Below are 16,745 nucleotides of genomic sequence, written 5' to 3'. Positions count from 1 at the left end.
AAGCTCGTCATAACACATCCGTGTCTTGTTTCCTTGATGAAGCGCAATCCTTCTCCCCTCCGTCTCTGACTCTCTCTTTCTATCACCTTGGCTCAGAACGCCAGCACACAATTAGAACCAAAGGGAGGGTCTCCTTTGTTGTGCATTTAGGGACAATCACGCCAAAGCAAAGTACGGCTGAAATGACCCAGTGTCAGTCTTTCGTAAGACAATAAAGAGCCACAAAACGTGGAAGTAGGATACAAACACATAAATGTACTTTTTTTGTAAGAGTGCATTGACTTGAGTATGTGTTGGTATGTATAGTGTGTGTCTATACTGACAGAGAGGTAACGTGTATTGTGGTGGTAGGGGGGTAGTGCGTTGGGCTCGTGGACCATCTGCTGGGACAGCTGGGGGAGTATGAGTGGGCTCAAGGCAGGATTTAGGGTATGATCTGTCCCACCCTTAAAAGACAGGCTGAGGTTCGTTGTTTTAAAAGGTGATTTGGGGATTTTAGTCATCCCATCAACTTTTCCAACATGAGGATTTGCAGCTCTTTTCTTTCTCCAAGCAACTTCTCTTACATCCTAAATTAGCATTTTCATTTATGAATATGGAAAACCCAGGAAGATGCTGAATAAATCACAGTCTTCTGGGTCACCCCTCCCCTTGCCGAGCATATGCGAGCAGTCTTGTGATGTGGTTTAAATGGCCGCAGAGAGGCAGCCACATGCTGCCTGCCTGCTCACTAGCGGACTTGTTGATGTCTGACCTCACCGGACAACGTGCAGCTCATGTGCAGTCAGTCAGTGTGGACGTGAACACAATGTACCCATTTCAAATGAACTTTTTAGGTCGTGAGTGGCGTTACGCTCCTCTAGAAATAGCCTCCACTGTTTCTCTGCCCCCCCCCCCGTCTACATTTTGTCCCACAGTGGCTGTCCTCGATGTGTTCGTCTGTCTGGCCCAACTCGAGAGGCTGCTGGTGTGCCGGCCTCTCATCTGCCATCTCGTCCCTCAATCCCACCACCTGTACAGCTTTTGATTTGATGTATTAGGATCAGTGGTAATGCGGTTTTGATCATATGGAGAGTAACTATGGCAACAGCTTTCAAGCCAGGTGGAAGTAAATAGTGTATAGACACTGACCTATTTCCTACTATGTTTTCATCAACCTGGTTGGCCATGTGGTTCAGTGATTTTCCTCCTTTTAGCCCATCCAGCATCTAGTAAAAGCAGCAAAACACAGATCTTGCCTTTCACTATTGAGTGAAGAAATAAAATGTATGTCTACTACTGGCAAGTCCACTGCTTCTGTTGCTATATATACATATATATGTGTGTGTGTGCGTGTGTGTGTGTGTCTGTGTGTGTGTGTGTGTATACTTATTAATACTTATACTTACTAATATATATACTAATACTTACTAATACATACATATGTACATACAAGCCAAGGGAAATCATATCTGATGTTGAATTGGAGGTCCTCCGGATGATAATGGTTGACTATAAAGTGAACAAAATAATTTTAAAAAGGACTAAAAACAAATAAAATGTAATTTCTTGCCTGAAAGGCATGCACAAGAGACTTGCACAGATGCAGAATTTTAATTAAAGTGTGTCATGAAAGACTAATATATTTATGAGGCTGCAGTTTCTCAGGCTGTAAGGACTTGGACGTATTGACTTTGGGAATTGGAAGGTGTAGGTTCAAGCCAAAATGAAAATAGACACTGACAATATTCCTTCAATGATCAATAGCATATATAATAATTACAATGAGAACATTTGCACATCTTATAAAGAATGATGACTTGGTCGTTAATACATGGTTACTGTTTGTCTGATCATTGCTGGGTATTGACCTCAAAACGTTTTCTGAATGGGCCTCTTTGTGGCTTTTTGTGGAATTGGACAGCCGTCATGTACTCTAAATTGATCTCAGAGTGAGGCAGGACAAACAAACAAATTGACAACACGAACACGTGTTGTAGAAGTGAAGGCTGACCCAGTTGGTGTCATTCCAACATGGAAAGTGAGCACATGAGTTTGGAAACTGGAGCACAACAAGAGCTGAAAATGTTGATTTGGCCTCCAAATACACTAAATGTCAATCTTGAAGACTTTACAAGACGCAGGTAAAGTGGTTAGAGTGGTTGGAAGGTTGTGGGTAATTTTGATACCTGGTTCCTGTGATCTGTGGAGAAATGCACTGTGACACTTATATTCAACTTTTTTTTAATTTGACACGCACAAAAACATGAAGACTGGATGTTTTGTTGTGGAAAAAGGTCCAAATGCAGATGTTTAAGGTGTTTCCATGACTAAAATATTCATTGAATTAATTGACAGAACATCAAAATACCACTGCTGGTTTGTTCGTAACTTTTTACTTCATCCTGAATTCGGACGTAGGTTGGGTATATGGGTATAGTTTACGTATTATCCAATACTGGTACCAAATACTGGTGAAATGACTGTGATTGGTGGATAATGAGGAAGTGTTGTGTCGCTGGAGTGCTACTGGGAAATGTGTGTGCAATGTTGGAACCGAGCACTGCTTTTGGTGTGTTAAAGTCGGCAATAAAGTTTAAGAAGAGCAGACTCTGTGTGCGTCTGACAGGACGCTATGTTACAGTCGTCCCTCACTCCATCACGGTTCGAACATCGCTCCCTCACTCTATCGCGGTTTTCCAAAAAATAATTAATTAATAAATGATTGCTGTTTCGTGGTTGACTACGGCCTATTATTGGTCAAAAAATGCATATTTAAGCAAATGTTACGTATCCTTTGCCTAAATTAAGCATTTTCAAGCATAAAAATGTTCTAAATGAACTAAAATACAAAGACAGTTTAAGGCAATACAAGACGTTTATGAGCTGTAGTCTACACTGACCACTAGGTGTCACTAGTAACACACACCACACTTAATTGCCAACGACAGGCTTTTATTATTTTATAATTATTTATATCACAACAGACACAATAATAACATAATAATAAGATGTTATCATTATTGTCATAATGATAATACGGGCTACTGTTGTGGCCGTATTTCAGCTAAAGGTCCACTGAATCCCTGCCGTCACTTCCTGTCCACACGTTTGGAAGGCATTTATTGAAACACATTACTCTTATTTATGTCTTAAATGGCTTATTTCATCTGATTATATCTCATATATTGGGTGATATGAGTGTAAAGATGACAACAGGGGTGTTATTACATGTCTAGAGGGCTCCAATAATGGCACAAATGGTATTTAGAAAGACATATATTTAATTCTACTTCGCGGAAATTCACTTATCACTGTCGAATCTGGAACCAATGAACCGCGATTAACGCAAGACGTGACTTGCAATAATATATCACCTTCAAGTTGGCTGAATGCATTAACTTAGCACTGAAATGAGGCACCGATGGCTACTTTTTTTGCACAGTACAGTTTATATTGAGTTTCGGTACGCATTCGACACGTTTTGGTACGCATCCTTAGTGCTAACACATGAACAATCAAACACTACAGTCTTTTCACAGTTGTTTGGCCTTGGCTGATGTCTGACCTTGACTGAGTAACATTCAAGTACTTGATGTTCCTGCAATGCACATGTCACGCAGCACAGGATGTATCGATCAAGGTTTATGTTACGAAGAAAGTGCCTTTTCAGTTTTTGGTGAGAATCTTGATAAAGGTGCATATAGAGAATTTAGTTTCACTTTTTACTATTTTATCCACTCTTGGAAGAGTCCACCCAGCAATTAAAAGGGCATACCCTGCAAACTAATAAACAAAAAAAAACAACTAAATATGACTTTTTGCTTTCACTCTCTTACTTTTGGTATTGGTCTTTTCTCCATTGAATGCCATTCAAAGTGTTTGCACGTGTTTTGACTCAAAGTATGCTCAGATCAATAACAGGCACTGTCTAATAACTCTAATAAGAAATAATCCTGCTTGGTTGGCTTTATTGATTATCGATCATGTCATGAGCGGCTCTGCCCTTCCTTTTTGTCCTTCAAATCAGACTCACTATTAAACCGATTTGCTGTTTGATTTGAGCTCAGAAACGTGTCGATGGCTTCAAGAATTTATTAACCACGAAGTTTGGAGTCATTGTTTCAGCACATCGCATTTGAGGATAGTTTATTCAGATTCAGTACATGTTCCAGTTGAATAAAATACACACCTGTGATTACAGTTTGCTAAACTGTTGTCAACATATGACTCACGTTTTCCTATAATGACCCTTGAGGAGACTGAAGATGCGGGGGTAGCTGGCTGAGAAAGCCCCGCTGTTTCTGATGGCAGTGGTGCTTATTATAATAGAGGAGAATACTAATGATCTTTGCAATGACGCAAGACTAACTGTGGGACAGTCAGGTGGATCGAGCGGTCTTAGCCCACATGGTGATGTGGACGTAGATGCTGCCGTTGCCCCGGCGATGGTTGCCATGCAGTGGGGAAAGTGTTCATTAAGATTAGCTTTTCAAGATCAGGAAAGTTTCGGCGTGTGTTGACACGTGGGCAGAGAAATAAAGACAATGGAACTTATAATTGTATGAAGTGTTTTTCAACTCAATGAAAGCCGAGTGTCCTCTTTTTTTGTGTACTCTCTTTTGATGTGATGCTTGAGGGCCCGATCTGCCTCATGTTTACTTTTATGACACTGTCTGCCACTTGATTCTCTCCTGAGGCCCAATTACACCTGAAGGAGGTGACAAGGATGGAGTCAGGAAGTTTTGGGGAGGAAAGGAGGGCAGAGGGCAGCAGCAAGATTGAAGGAAAAGGTGACAAAGAATCATGAAGCCAGAGGAAAGGTGGCGCAATGATGAGCCCCACCCTTGTGACCCATTACGCTGTGCAGTGGTACTTTTGCCCGTCTGAATGTTCGTGGGTGTTTTGTGTTTGTGTGATGCTGTCAGTGTGAGGGATCATTATGAGCAAATGTCACTACTTCTTGGTGATCCGCAGCGCCAATCTACAAATCTGCAGCCCCCAACACAAAGAGCTTGTCTTATTTTTTGCCACTCATCTACACCACTATGCACACAAACAACAACGTGATCCGAGTTGAAATGGCATCCCTGTCATCGGTTGGTTTAATTGTACTCAAAACTGACTGATTGTGCAGTGGGTTGAAATAAATCAAACTCGGTGACTTTAAATTTCCTTCCCTGTAATTTAGTCCCCCCCCCCAAAAAAAATCCTTTTTTTGGCATCAAGGTGAGTTATCCTGCAGCTGTAATAAAAAAAAAAATTAAAAACACACAAAACACCCGGGAATCCGCAGTGCGCTCGAACGCCTCATCAGCGCAGGGCACACAGTGCTTAATAGGAGGTAGAAAGAAGACAGAAACGCAGTTGTTCATTGTTACGTATGTGTTTCTGAATTAACCACACATACACACTAATAAAGACGTTTAAAGGATTCCCTGGCAGGAATCTGTCTGTAGTGTCCCGACTCTAAAAGAACCACTATCCATTTTTCACAGAGACCGAGTCACCATGAAGTCAAGGCAACGTATTAAAAAGGTTTCAGCAATGGGCACATTTTCCAGTTAATCAAGAAATAATACTTTAAGAAACAGAGGTGTAGAAAACACGCATTTCTATAGTAGAGTTCAGGACGCTCAGCAAAGCCATCAAACAATTCACTTTTTTCTACATAACTAGCCGTTACAATTGAATGGATAACTTTTGTTATACATATAAGCATCTTACCGCCGAGTTAGTTTATCCGTAATCGGAAAAATAAAGTGTGTAGCTTGCGACGTCTGCTCACCACTTCATCTTCGCCAATAGCGAATCAGGAGGCGAGCTTAATGTCAGCTGACCGATGTCATACGACATCTTAGTAGTAGGTATTGGTAATTTTTTTTTAAAGTTTCTCCAGGGTCACATCCATTTAATTCACAAATTGTGTTGGGGAAGAATGCCTCATCACAATGATTTGATCTGTGACGGCACATTATTCCCTTGGAGCCACTCTGCATAAAGTCTGACGTTGATCTGATTGTCCCATAACAAGACAAACAGCATCAGTAACAGTAGCATGAGGCTCGCTGGTTGTGCCTCACCACACATACACAATAAAATGGCCTGTGATTCCTCCATAATGGCGCCACCAGAGGCACATATTCACATTGTATTAGCTGCACCCTACACTTTAGAGGGAGTGACAGGGGAAAAAGATGGAGGACGCATGGAGGGTGTGAGAGCAAGCTGGGATGAAGAGTAGGAGAGCGGGTGGTAAGAGAAGGTCCAAGGGCTAGCGGCGGGAGTTGCCTCTGCGCCCCAAATCTGTCTGCAGCGTCGTCTCTGTGGTGGTAAATTATTCAACTTCTGCTTGTGGACTCTCATGTTTATTTAGAGTATCCTTACAGAAACACATCATGGACTCTGTCCGGTGAAAGCATGTATCACCACATTTTGAGAAGTGCTGTTCTTTGGACAGAGAATTTACAAAACAAAACAAAAAATGACAAACCAGCAAACTAGTAATAAAAGTAATCTTATAGCATTAAGTAAATAAAATCATAAGTGAGTGTACTTTTACTGAAAAGTATATACTGTAAACATCCTTGAGAATATCTTGCTCATACAACCAAGTACAGTGGAACCTTGGTTAGCATCATGAATCAGTTCCAGAAGGTCAGACTCTAACCGAAACATACTCTAACCGAATAAATGTTTCAGAAATCATGTAAATCAAATTAGCTTGTTTCAGAAAGCCAAACATGTTAACACAACATGCTTTACATGCAGAAAACAGTAAACATACATATACATATACATATACATATACAGTACATATACATATACAGTACATATACTGTAAATGATACCAAGTCCTTTAAGGGAGCTTCTCTCCTGATTGTCGTCCAGGAAGTAGGCGTAACTGCTTCTTAACTACTGTATAATTCAGTGCCTTTCACACATCAGTCACAATGTGGCACATGGTTAGTTATGATTGGATTTCATTTGATTAGTTGCCAACTGTGTGTTTTGTGTCTGAACTGCTTCCAAGAGCTTATCCATCACATCATCTGAGGACACTTCTCTACGGATGGAGTATTGTCGCATGAGATTGCTGTTTTAAAAGAAAACAAAAAGCAGTCCACATCAACCGAACGTGTGAATGTGTTCATCAGACCGACCAACTGCGGCTTTAGCAGTGAGCAGCCGTCTGACTTGTCGTCGTTGGTTTACGCACTTAGAAGAAGGAATTACGCATGATAAACTCTCACACTGCAGGGAGTTTTTGGCACATGACCATGATAGATTATGCCACATTTTATGCTCTAATTGGCTCATTGGCAATAGCTTTTGAGTCACTGAGTGAGCCATTTTGGCCTGTGTTCTTTGTCAATGACGGCTCAGTTCACACATGCTTGTAGCACAGATGTGCATCTCGTCTGTACTTTTGCAGCCAAAACAGACGCATGCATGCATACTTTACTGTGGTACTCTCACCAGGCTACAACAGTAGGTCAATCTGCATAATATATATTAATCCAGTACAACATACTTGTATATTGTAATGCTCATTTATGATTACCACTACCAGAGGTATTAATTACTTTTTGTGTCCGTCGTGGGGGAAGTGCTTTGAACGCCTTCTGTTTTGCTTCTAACACACACCAGCTCCAAAGCCGAAAGGTAGGCTCCAGTTATGGGGCCAAATTGAATAAAACATGTGAATAAAACATAAAGTTAAATATGTATTGAGATCTAAAAATCACGTGGTGTCCTATCATCACAATTGTTACCACTGACAAGAATGTTTAGTGAGTGCAAAGTTTTGCTTTCACTATTTTCCACAATATTTTCTTAACGTCGTACAGTTATCTTTTTACATGCTTTCTATGATATGGCGGTGATTGAAAACTGCAGGTTTTGTGTGCGCTTCTACTTTAAACTTTGACTTTAAATTTTTGTCAGCAGGTTCAGAGAAAGCATAATCTATGATATATAATCATGTGAACATCAACCAATACAAATGAATGCCAGAATAATAAATGTTCTTTAATTGATAACTCGGTCAAAACCTATCATCCTTACCTTTGGATGCGTTCACACTTGTAGTCCGGTACTCCGGTTTACACCAGAGATTAAAAAAAAAAAGATACTTGGTCACTTTAGTGTGGTCTTGGTTTGCGTATTTTTGTCAGTGGACCAAATAATCCTCACAGTTAAGCATATGCATAAAGTTGCGCCTCAATTAGGACGATGTTTGGAACGTGTACATTGTCTGACGACCTCACAGGTACAAAACATGACTCGTTCCCGGCTCACATGCACATGTGGGACTTTCATTTCAATGGAAGATTTCTTACCAGCTGAGATCTAACAAAGACGTAACATCAAAAAGGTTGCAAGGACGACGTCAGCGAACTGTAATAATCAAACACCCACCCCTTTGTTGAAAAGAGCCTGCGTTCACACTAGTCTGTTTTAACCGGTTCAAAAATGACAAGTGTGAACTCACTCTTTGTGTAGGCAGAATGTGACAAAACTAAAAGATCAAGCCGAATTACCCTGCAGCATCTTCTCCTCAGGGGTCCATTTTTTCCCAAGAACGAGTATTCACTGTTACATCATTTCTAAGTAGAGAACATGCACTTGTTGATGCTGCTTGGATGTGTTTAAGCGACAGACAGTGAGCTCTCTGTGTTCAGGTTACATACTGCACCAGAGGCCTCCCCTGTCCATCATGCAGTCCTCTGGCAAGGCTGGAGGCTTTTCTCAACATGTTCCACCGGTGTAGGCTTACACTTGTGGTCGCCAGTGTGATCCCATTCTCATCACACTGGTGACCACAAATGTATTCCAAATGGAAATCCTCCATAGACGGGTCAGCGGGTTCCTGTGTTGTTGCTACCCCTGCAACACGCAAGACAGCTGGTTTTGTTGGTCCAGTAGGCGGAGCTTGAGGTGGATGAGGACGCGAAGGGAAGAACTTAGAATGTAAGGCAACACCTGTTGGTAACCAAGCATGAATGCTGACACAGTTTTGAAATGTGCAGTCGTGGAGCTCCAATGTCATTATGTCTCAGTATGGTAGTACCATGTGTGATTTGTGATTACTGGACACAGTTGGAAGACTGGCCTTTTTTTATAGACAGTGCGTTCAACATTAGCATTAGTCTTTTTTATTTTATGTATAATAATATTGGGTATTGTTTTAATATCACAAAATATTAAAAAAAACAGCTTTCAGCACGGTGCAGTGTACATTAGTTATACATTTTCTTGCTTATTCTTGTGTGCTACTATTGTCTACTTTGCTGCTGTGAAACTTGAATTTCCCAGTTTTACAGGACTAATAAAGGCATCTGTTCTACATCAGAAAACAGCGGAACCTTGGTTTCTGTCAATATATTCCAAACGGTCCTACAAAAAACGAAACATACAAGTACAGAGGTAATTTTTCATACAGGAAATAATGTAAATCCAATTCATCCAAAAATATTAATACAAATACTTATAGTTTTACATGCAGAAAACAATGCGAAATAATTATAAACGACGTTTGGATTGAACCTATTGTTTATATGGACTTCCTGTAAATCCTGTACATCGATTTCAATAGTGTTTCTTCTTTATCAAACGGCTGGCACTCGCAACTTTCTTTGGCCCCATGGTGTTGTTACTTTGCAGTCACACTCAATAAAAAGCGTACACAGTGAGTGAGCAATGCATGGGATGCCTTGTTTGGCCACTTGATTTTGCGGCATGATACAGTACAGGGCAAATGGACTACCATCATTTCCGGACTATAGAGCGCACAGATTGTTTTCCAAACAGTGTGTTAAACAGTTGCCTACCAGTAAAGCCATCCATCGCTGTCCTCGCCCTCCTCCTGGGAACTAAAAGCACTAAAGTCGTCCTCTTCAAGTGTCGGAACCGAACAGCCCCACAATTCCCTCAGCACACATGCCGCTCTCTGTCCTCCTTTTGTTGTCGCTACCAGCGTCACCCCGAGGCAAATTAGCCCTCAAGCCAGTGCTGTCCTCCCCAGCACACAGCTGTCCAGCTCCCCGAAACCTGCTGGTGACAGTGAAACTGTATACGTTGCCAAGATCCACCGGCAGGCCCTATCAAAAGCCCCTAGATCTCCTTCAACCTGAAAGCCACATCAAATGCACCTTTCCACACTTTCTCCATGATGAGTCGTGATGTGTGGCTTGATACTGAAATATCGGTACCGTCGATACCAGATCTTTAGGCCCTAAAATCGATTCTCAAATCAAAATATTGATACTTTGATACTTCAGTCTTTTGAGGTAATGTATATCATTAACAGGAACCCAGTGGAAAGTAACTACATTTTTGAGACCTTCTCTAAATGTATTCATACATTACTCTGATGTCTTATATTCTTTTTACTCCATTGAATTGGATAATAAATCAGTGGTGTCACACATCACTAATGATGATGGTGCCCGCACGAAATGACTGCCCCGAAGCACACGAGATTCGCGAGACCAGAACGCGGCCACAAATTAGCCACATCACTGTACAAACAGTAGCGGCTTATACACCACAAATGACGGTATAACAGAAACTAAATATCATTTTATTTAAAATGTTGAAGGAGAAAAGTCAGTGAAACGTTTGAGTCATTGACTTTTTGGGTTGTTCAACCTCAATAATAAGATACGTTATGTGGGCAGCACTGTGGTGTCATGGTTAGCACGTCTACTTCGCATTCTGGAGATCCAGGTTCGAATCTCTGCTGGACAATTTGGGTGTGCCTATGTGGGTTTCTGCAGGTACTTCGGCTTCCTCACACATTCCCAAAACATGCATGTTTGGACTAATTGACAATTCTAAATTGCCCAATGTGATTGCGAATTGTTGTTTGTTGATACGTTTGCTGTGATTGGCTGATGACCAGCCAGTGAGTATAGGCTCCACCACACCCATTACCCTAATGAGGTATAGTAAATAGATGAGCCAAGTATGTCCATCAGACATACTTGATGAGCAAATAATCCTGATGGTACCTTGCGACATTGTAATATCTCCTTTTTTTTTGTCCGTTTGCTGTCAGTGTCACATACTTACCTGCGGCACACAATGCCAAAACGATTTAATAACCAGCAAATATTATGTAATCCTAGATTCATTGAACTCAAGTTTACCTTTTAAAAAAATGTAGCTTCTCCTGCTCTCAGGAGAAAAAGAGCTCGGTTGCCAAGCTGGCCTGTATGCATGAGCCAATCCTGCTCGCCCGCCACATTACCAACATTCAAAGGTGTCCACAAATAGCTGGTCGGCATCTGCTTTAGAGAGTTTTCCAGTTCAAACCCACAGATGGAGAAAGGCATACGTTTGATTACACACGAGATACATCGTAACCACAGCAGTGATGCACTGCAAGCCCTTAATGGGATGTTGAGGTATACAGTAGGAGACTTTGTGTATGGACGCTGCTGAGGCTGTGTCATGGGTTGTGCCAGCTTGTGTTTGCCACAGTGGGGTGGGGTGCAGGCGTGCAGCTGGGGGGGTGTTTGCCTGAAGGCCAAGAGGAAGTAGTGGCTTCACGCTGGATCATCTTTAGCTGAGTGTGCAGCGGTTGAACAAGCCCAGCTGTCAGATAAGTCGAATATGGAATATTCTGGATTGACCAATCTCGTCAGATGTTAGCGGGAGTGACAGAACAGAACAGTCGCTACACCTGCACGAAAGAAATTCAGTGCAATCAAAACAGCATATTATTTTTGGAAAGGTAGAATTTTAGAGTAGATTGCAGTTTTACTTTAGCAAAATGTGTTGTAGTGGTATTTTATTTAAATACTACTGTGAGATATTTCAATTTTTGGGCACCTCTATTTCTGTAGCCCGTAATGGAGACATTCAGTGGAGCACGTTTACGTCAACCTCGTTTATGTTGTCAACCAACTCATCAAGTCTCGGCCCACCATGCTCTTTTCATTACTAAAAAGTACCCGCTTAAGCCATGACAAACGATCAACCGCTTTCGTCTGCATAAATATTGAGACTCAAAGGGGTCATTTCTATTGTTAACTTCATCATTGTTGCCTTTGTGTTTTTGCAAAAGCAGATTTGTGTTTATGTCAAAATATATAAAAACAACAAAGGGGCAATAGGAAAGGAACTATCACTTACCTTCAAAGCTTTAACACAGAGACAAAGGTCCTCTCTGTTTTCGCAGACTTCAAATGCAAATGGTGGAAGACAAAGTAAACTGCCATAGGTTCAAAAGGCCTTTATTATCTCAATGTCTCTGGCCAAAGTCGCAAGGAAATGTGCACGAAATGGCCATTTTCAGTTATGTCAACTACCGCTTATGTCGACATGAGTCAGGCAATCCGAAAGTGTGGACTCAAACAGGCTCCATCGTATTTTTTAGTCATTGAGATTGTTAACTACTGCATTTACAGTTTTCATTTCAACAGTTTCTGTATTTACTGTAAAAGTCCGGCTATGCATTTTTAGCTTATGATTATGTACAGTCATGGTCAGACGTTTTGAGCATGACAAATTAAAATTTTCACAAAATCTGCTGCCTCATTTTTTATGAAGGCAATTTGCATATACTCCACAATGTTATGATGAATGGCAATTAAGTCCCTCTTTCGCTCCCAAAAAACATTTCTACAGCCTTTCAGCCCTGCCACAAAAGGACCAGCTGACGTCATGTTTGTGATTCTCTGGTTAACATTGTTGAGAGTGTTGACAAGGACAAAGGCTGGATATGACTGTCATCCTGACTGAGTGAGAATAACAGACTGGAGGCTTTAAAAAAGGGGGGCTTGAAATTGCTTGAAATCTTTGTTTTTCCTCTGTTAATCATGGTTACCTGTAGGGACACATACAGTCATCAATGATTAGCATGAAAAGGGCTTCGTAGGCAAGGATATTGCTGCTAGTAAGACTGCACCTAAACCAATAATTCATCAGGTCATTACAAACTTTAAGGAGGGAGGTTCAATTATCGAGAAGAAGGTTTCAGGGCTCCCAAGAAAGTCCAGCACGCGTCAGATCAGGCGATCAGGAATTACGTAACTTGCATAACCAGTGTTTGTGGATAAAGTCATTTATGGGTATTTTGGTTTAATAATGTCTACGTGTCATTTTGTCCCATAGGGTAAGAAAAACAGCATTATCTGTGAAGGTGTGCCCATCAACCATCCGGCTGCACATGCGGGGCAAACCAAAGACTGTTAGCGTGGAAACCAAGGCGGGCCAAACTAACGCTGATTTCAAGAAGAGCAGAGATGGTTTTGTTCTATGGGTCCCAGCCAATTGAGGTATACCACTGTGACGTGTTTGAAATATAAGACAACGATGGAACGTAAGTGTAAGTAAGTGCAGGCAAACAAGCTGGACTTGAAAAACTTGCAAAGTACACGATTCATATTAACTCTGTGGTCTCGTTTATAGTGAATTTTAAGTATTTCAGGCTCACAGAACTTGAATTTGAATCCATTGAAACCGCGTGAATACCTTAACAGTGAAAGAGTCAAGTGTAAAGTTGCGGAAAATAAATTATTCTAGAATGACTTCAAGTGGACCCTGGTATGTTTTTATTCATTCTTACTGCTTCCAATGAAGTTGAACCTTTTCAATGACAAGGGAGACGCCAAAACAAATTGTTATTTGAGAAATACAATGACGCAATGTTGCGGGGTTTCCTGCACAGTCCACTCAGTTATAATATCCTGGCGTTTATGAGGGAAGAAAAAAAAAACAGTTGGTTTTATCTTTAATCCAAAGTATCCTCTGAATGCATGCAATCTGGCTGACTGACTGCAGAAAAATGGAGTAAATGACGCAATAGCTATTTCCTGTCCTGTCCCTTTGGTGTCCTCAGGATCAGATCAGAATTTTTGCAGACATTTTGGCGCAGGAAACCTCTTTAGTGCCATTTGCAGATAATGTGATGCTAACCCACTTGCTTTTGGTATCTAGCCGCTCACTCTGAAAGTGAATTACAATAATTATATGGACTGCTTCAATGTACTATGCATTTTGCATAAAACATATCTTAGTAATAATCTATCATCATCTACACACAACCATGTGTCTAACAGTCAAAATGTACATAATTATATCTCTGAAGTTAATAAAAAATAAACACGAGGCTCTCTCCATTGACGAAACACAAATAGAATCAGATAAGTGAAAACATAACAATGCAAGAGAATAAAATCACAATGAATGTGATGTAAAGTAGCCCTTCTCAGTTAAAAAAAAAAGATGAGTTGGTGACCCCCTTTTCCCAGAACGCATGGTGCCTCCAGGTTTTTGTTCCTAGATGAATTTTTATTTCTTTGTGTGGTATATTCAGAGAAATAAAGCGATATCTGCCATGTGGTATTAGAAAGGACATATTGATGACAACAAAGGACTAACATTAATTAGAGTCAACGTGCAAAACCCTCCTGACATCCTTTCCCAGACACTCTGAGAGTAATTCACACTTTGATACTTGTCTCTCTAACGGTCCTCACATCAGTGTGAGCGAATGTGTCAGTGCATGTGTGACCTCAGCAATCTTCAGGTGTGAACGACTTGAGGGGGAGCTAAGCTGCCACTTCTTTTTTGTGTGACAAACCCTGGAAGCTGACCGGAAGTTGTTACGTTGGCCAACGACATGCACTCGGGATGGGAATATCTGGTCTCTGCCCGATACGATATATACATCTCGTTTCACTGGCAATTATACATTTAAGCTACCTATTCATCAATTGGCGCTTCGATTAGATGTGGTTTACCCCCTGATCACAATGCATCATGATTCAAATATACCTGGCTTAAGAATGTATTTTTTGTAGAAGTTGCTTTGCATTGATTAAAAATGAATTAAGCAATTTGAAGTTTACATATTTATTAGGGATGTCCGATAATATCGGTCCACCGATATTATAATAGGTACTTACAATCGGCAAAAAGTACATTTGGAATACAGGAGGGGTACAAATGCATTGCATGTGATGTGAAATGGATGAGGGGTAGGATTAAATAAGCGTTGCTTCTTCCTACTCCTTTTTGGACATGCAGCACTGTGAATTGTGTTATGTGATGTGCTCCAGTGTAAATTGTGTGCATGCTCAAGATGAATTAAACCATTACCCTTACCATAATAATAATACACAATAGTAATAATAATAATACAGTTCAGTCCAGTCCTTCCACGACAGGAGATACAGTATGTGATATTACACATATTGATATCGGAATCAATATTGGCATATCGTTTATCGGCAAAAAAGCCAATATCGGCCATCCCTAATATTTATGAACAAAACTCTCTTTTACACGAGTACCTTGGACAAAAATAAGCAATTTCAATTTAATTATTAAGAAAAGATGATTAAATACGGTGGTGTGAAAAAAGTGTTTACCCCCTTTTTGACGGTATCCACGCTTGGGCAACAGCAATCTGTGAGGATAACGGTGCAGCACGCTGGCAGTGGACAGCTGAGTCTTGCCAGTGGTGATACAATGGTACAGTCCTGTGCAAAAGCTCTAATTCTATAGTTTTAATTAACTTTTATCACTGCAGTCGTTTTCACAAACATGGTGAAACATGAAAGCAAAGGGTAAAAAACACCCAACTGTCAACAAACAAAAGAGCACTTTTCCCACCCACTCTGCTCGATAGGTGCTGCTGTGACCTAGTCTCTATGATTACCGTAATGACCAGTATATCACTCGAAAGCACAGACTCTCTCGCTTCAGAAACCATTGGAATAATTTTGATTGTTTTAGACATATGGTAATTTGAAAGTAGCATTATTGCCAGGCTGCGACTTTGATGTTGAAGATTGTAAAAAAATAATAATTTGAAAGGCTTAACAGGTTGGATACAGCCCACGGGGAATATGTTGTCCACGTCAGGACTGAAATTAGAATGTATTATTCCACTTTTAGTCACTATGGCATCAAAGGAACAGGTCACCCTCCACAATCACATTGGTAGCCCCTGTCTGTTTGTCATCCTCCATGAAGCAGCCTGATAACGTTTTTTTTGGTCACAATTCAGCCTTGGTGGCGGTCTGCGCTATACAGAGACATAGTTATACGCTATATTGTCACTAAAGTATTGCTAAAACATACTAAGTAATTATGGCCAAAGACTTTACTGTATATCTTTAATGACTTTTATTTACTTAGGTTTATTTGTGGAAAGTATGTTTATCAAGTTAGTTCCGTCAACAACAAAAAACATGTATTGTATTTCCTATGACCTCCCTCAGTCCTTAGAAAAATGAAGTTCCATGCTTTAGGCTGACCTGCAATTCAGCACATTTCAAGTTCACTCCCATGGAGATTGGTGGTGGTGGTGTAATGGTACACATTTCTGCCTTTCATTATAGAGCGCATGGGTTCGATTCCCGGTCAGGAAGAGCACATGATGCAAAACGTCACAAAACGTAATTGACTTGTTGTGGTGTCTCCTGAAGGCGGGGGGGCATTATGTGCGGATAACCACCACAATACTTTTATATGTTTTATATAATTTTGTCAGCGTGGGACAGTGGAACCTCGGTTTTTTTTACACCCCACATAGAGCGCAAACAGAACGATGAACAACTTATATCTGTCGCCTTACTTCATCCTAATAAGCACAGTGTGCCGATGGCTGGTGAGGCGTTCAGGCATACTCGGTATTTCTGAGTGTTTGACGAATCTGTGGTTTAAAAAAAAATTGATGAAATTTGATGAAGAATATGGTGAACGCTATTAAATTTGAGAAAGAGCTCATAGCTACGTGTGAAGACAGC

The 16,745-nt window shown here is 40.7% G+C and overlaps 1 protein-coding gene across 5 annotated transcripts in view; it reads left to right on the top strand.

The window, feature by feature from the left end:
* myo1g (myosin IG) overlaps positions 1-16,745 on the top strand; it is an 85,767-nt gene that overhangs the window by 29,756 nt on the left and 39,266 nt on the right. For 2 of the 5 annotated variants that reach the window (XR_008567219.1, XR_008567218.1), the window contains exon 22: positions 13,102-13,319. Coding sequence is in view for 2 of the 5 variants with exons in the window: in XM_054764130.1 (XP_054620105.1) it covers positions 13,102-13,264 (163 nt within the window). In the remaining 3 variants the exon portion in view is untranslated. Of the gene's footprint in view, positions 1-13,101; positions 13,614-16,745 lie in introns of those variants that run through there. The other 3 variants (XM_054764130.1, XM_054764131.1, XR_008567220.1) reach the window with 2 other exon arrangements.

Source organism: Dunckerocampus dactyliophorus, chromosome 20 (genome assembly GCF_027744805.1).
Source record: "Dunckerocampus dactyliophorus isolate RoL2022-P2 chromosome 20, RoL_Ddac_1.1, whole genome shotgun sequence".
Taxonomy (NCBI): Eukaryota; Metazoa; Chordata; class Actinopteri; order Syngnathiformes; family Syngnathidae; genus Dunckerocampus; species Dunckerocampus dactyliophorus.
Note: the sequence above shows the minus strand (reverse complement) of the source record. Positions and strands in the feature narration are given on the sequence as shown.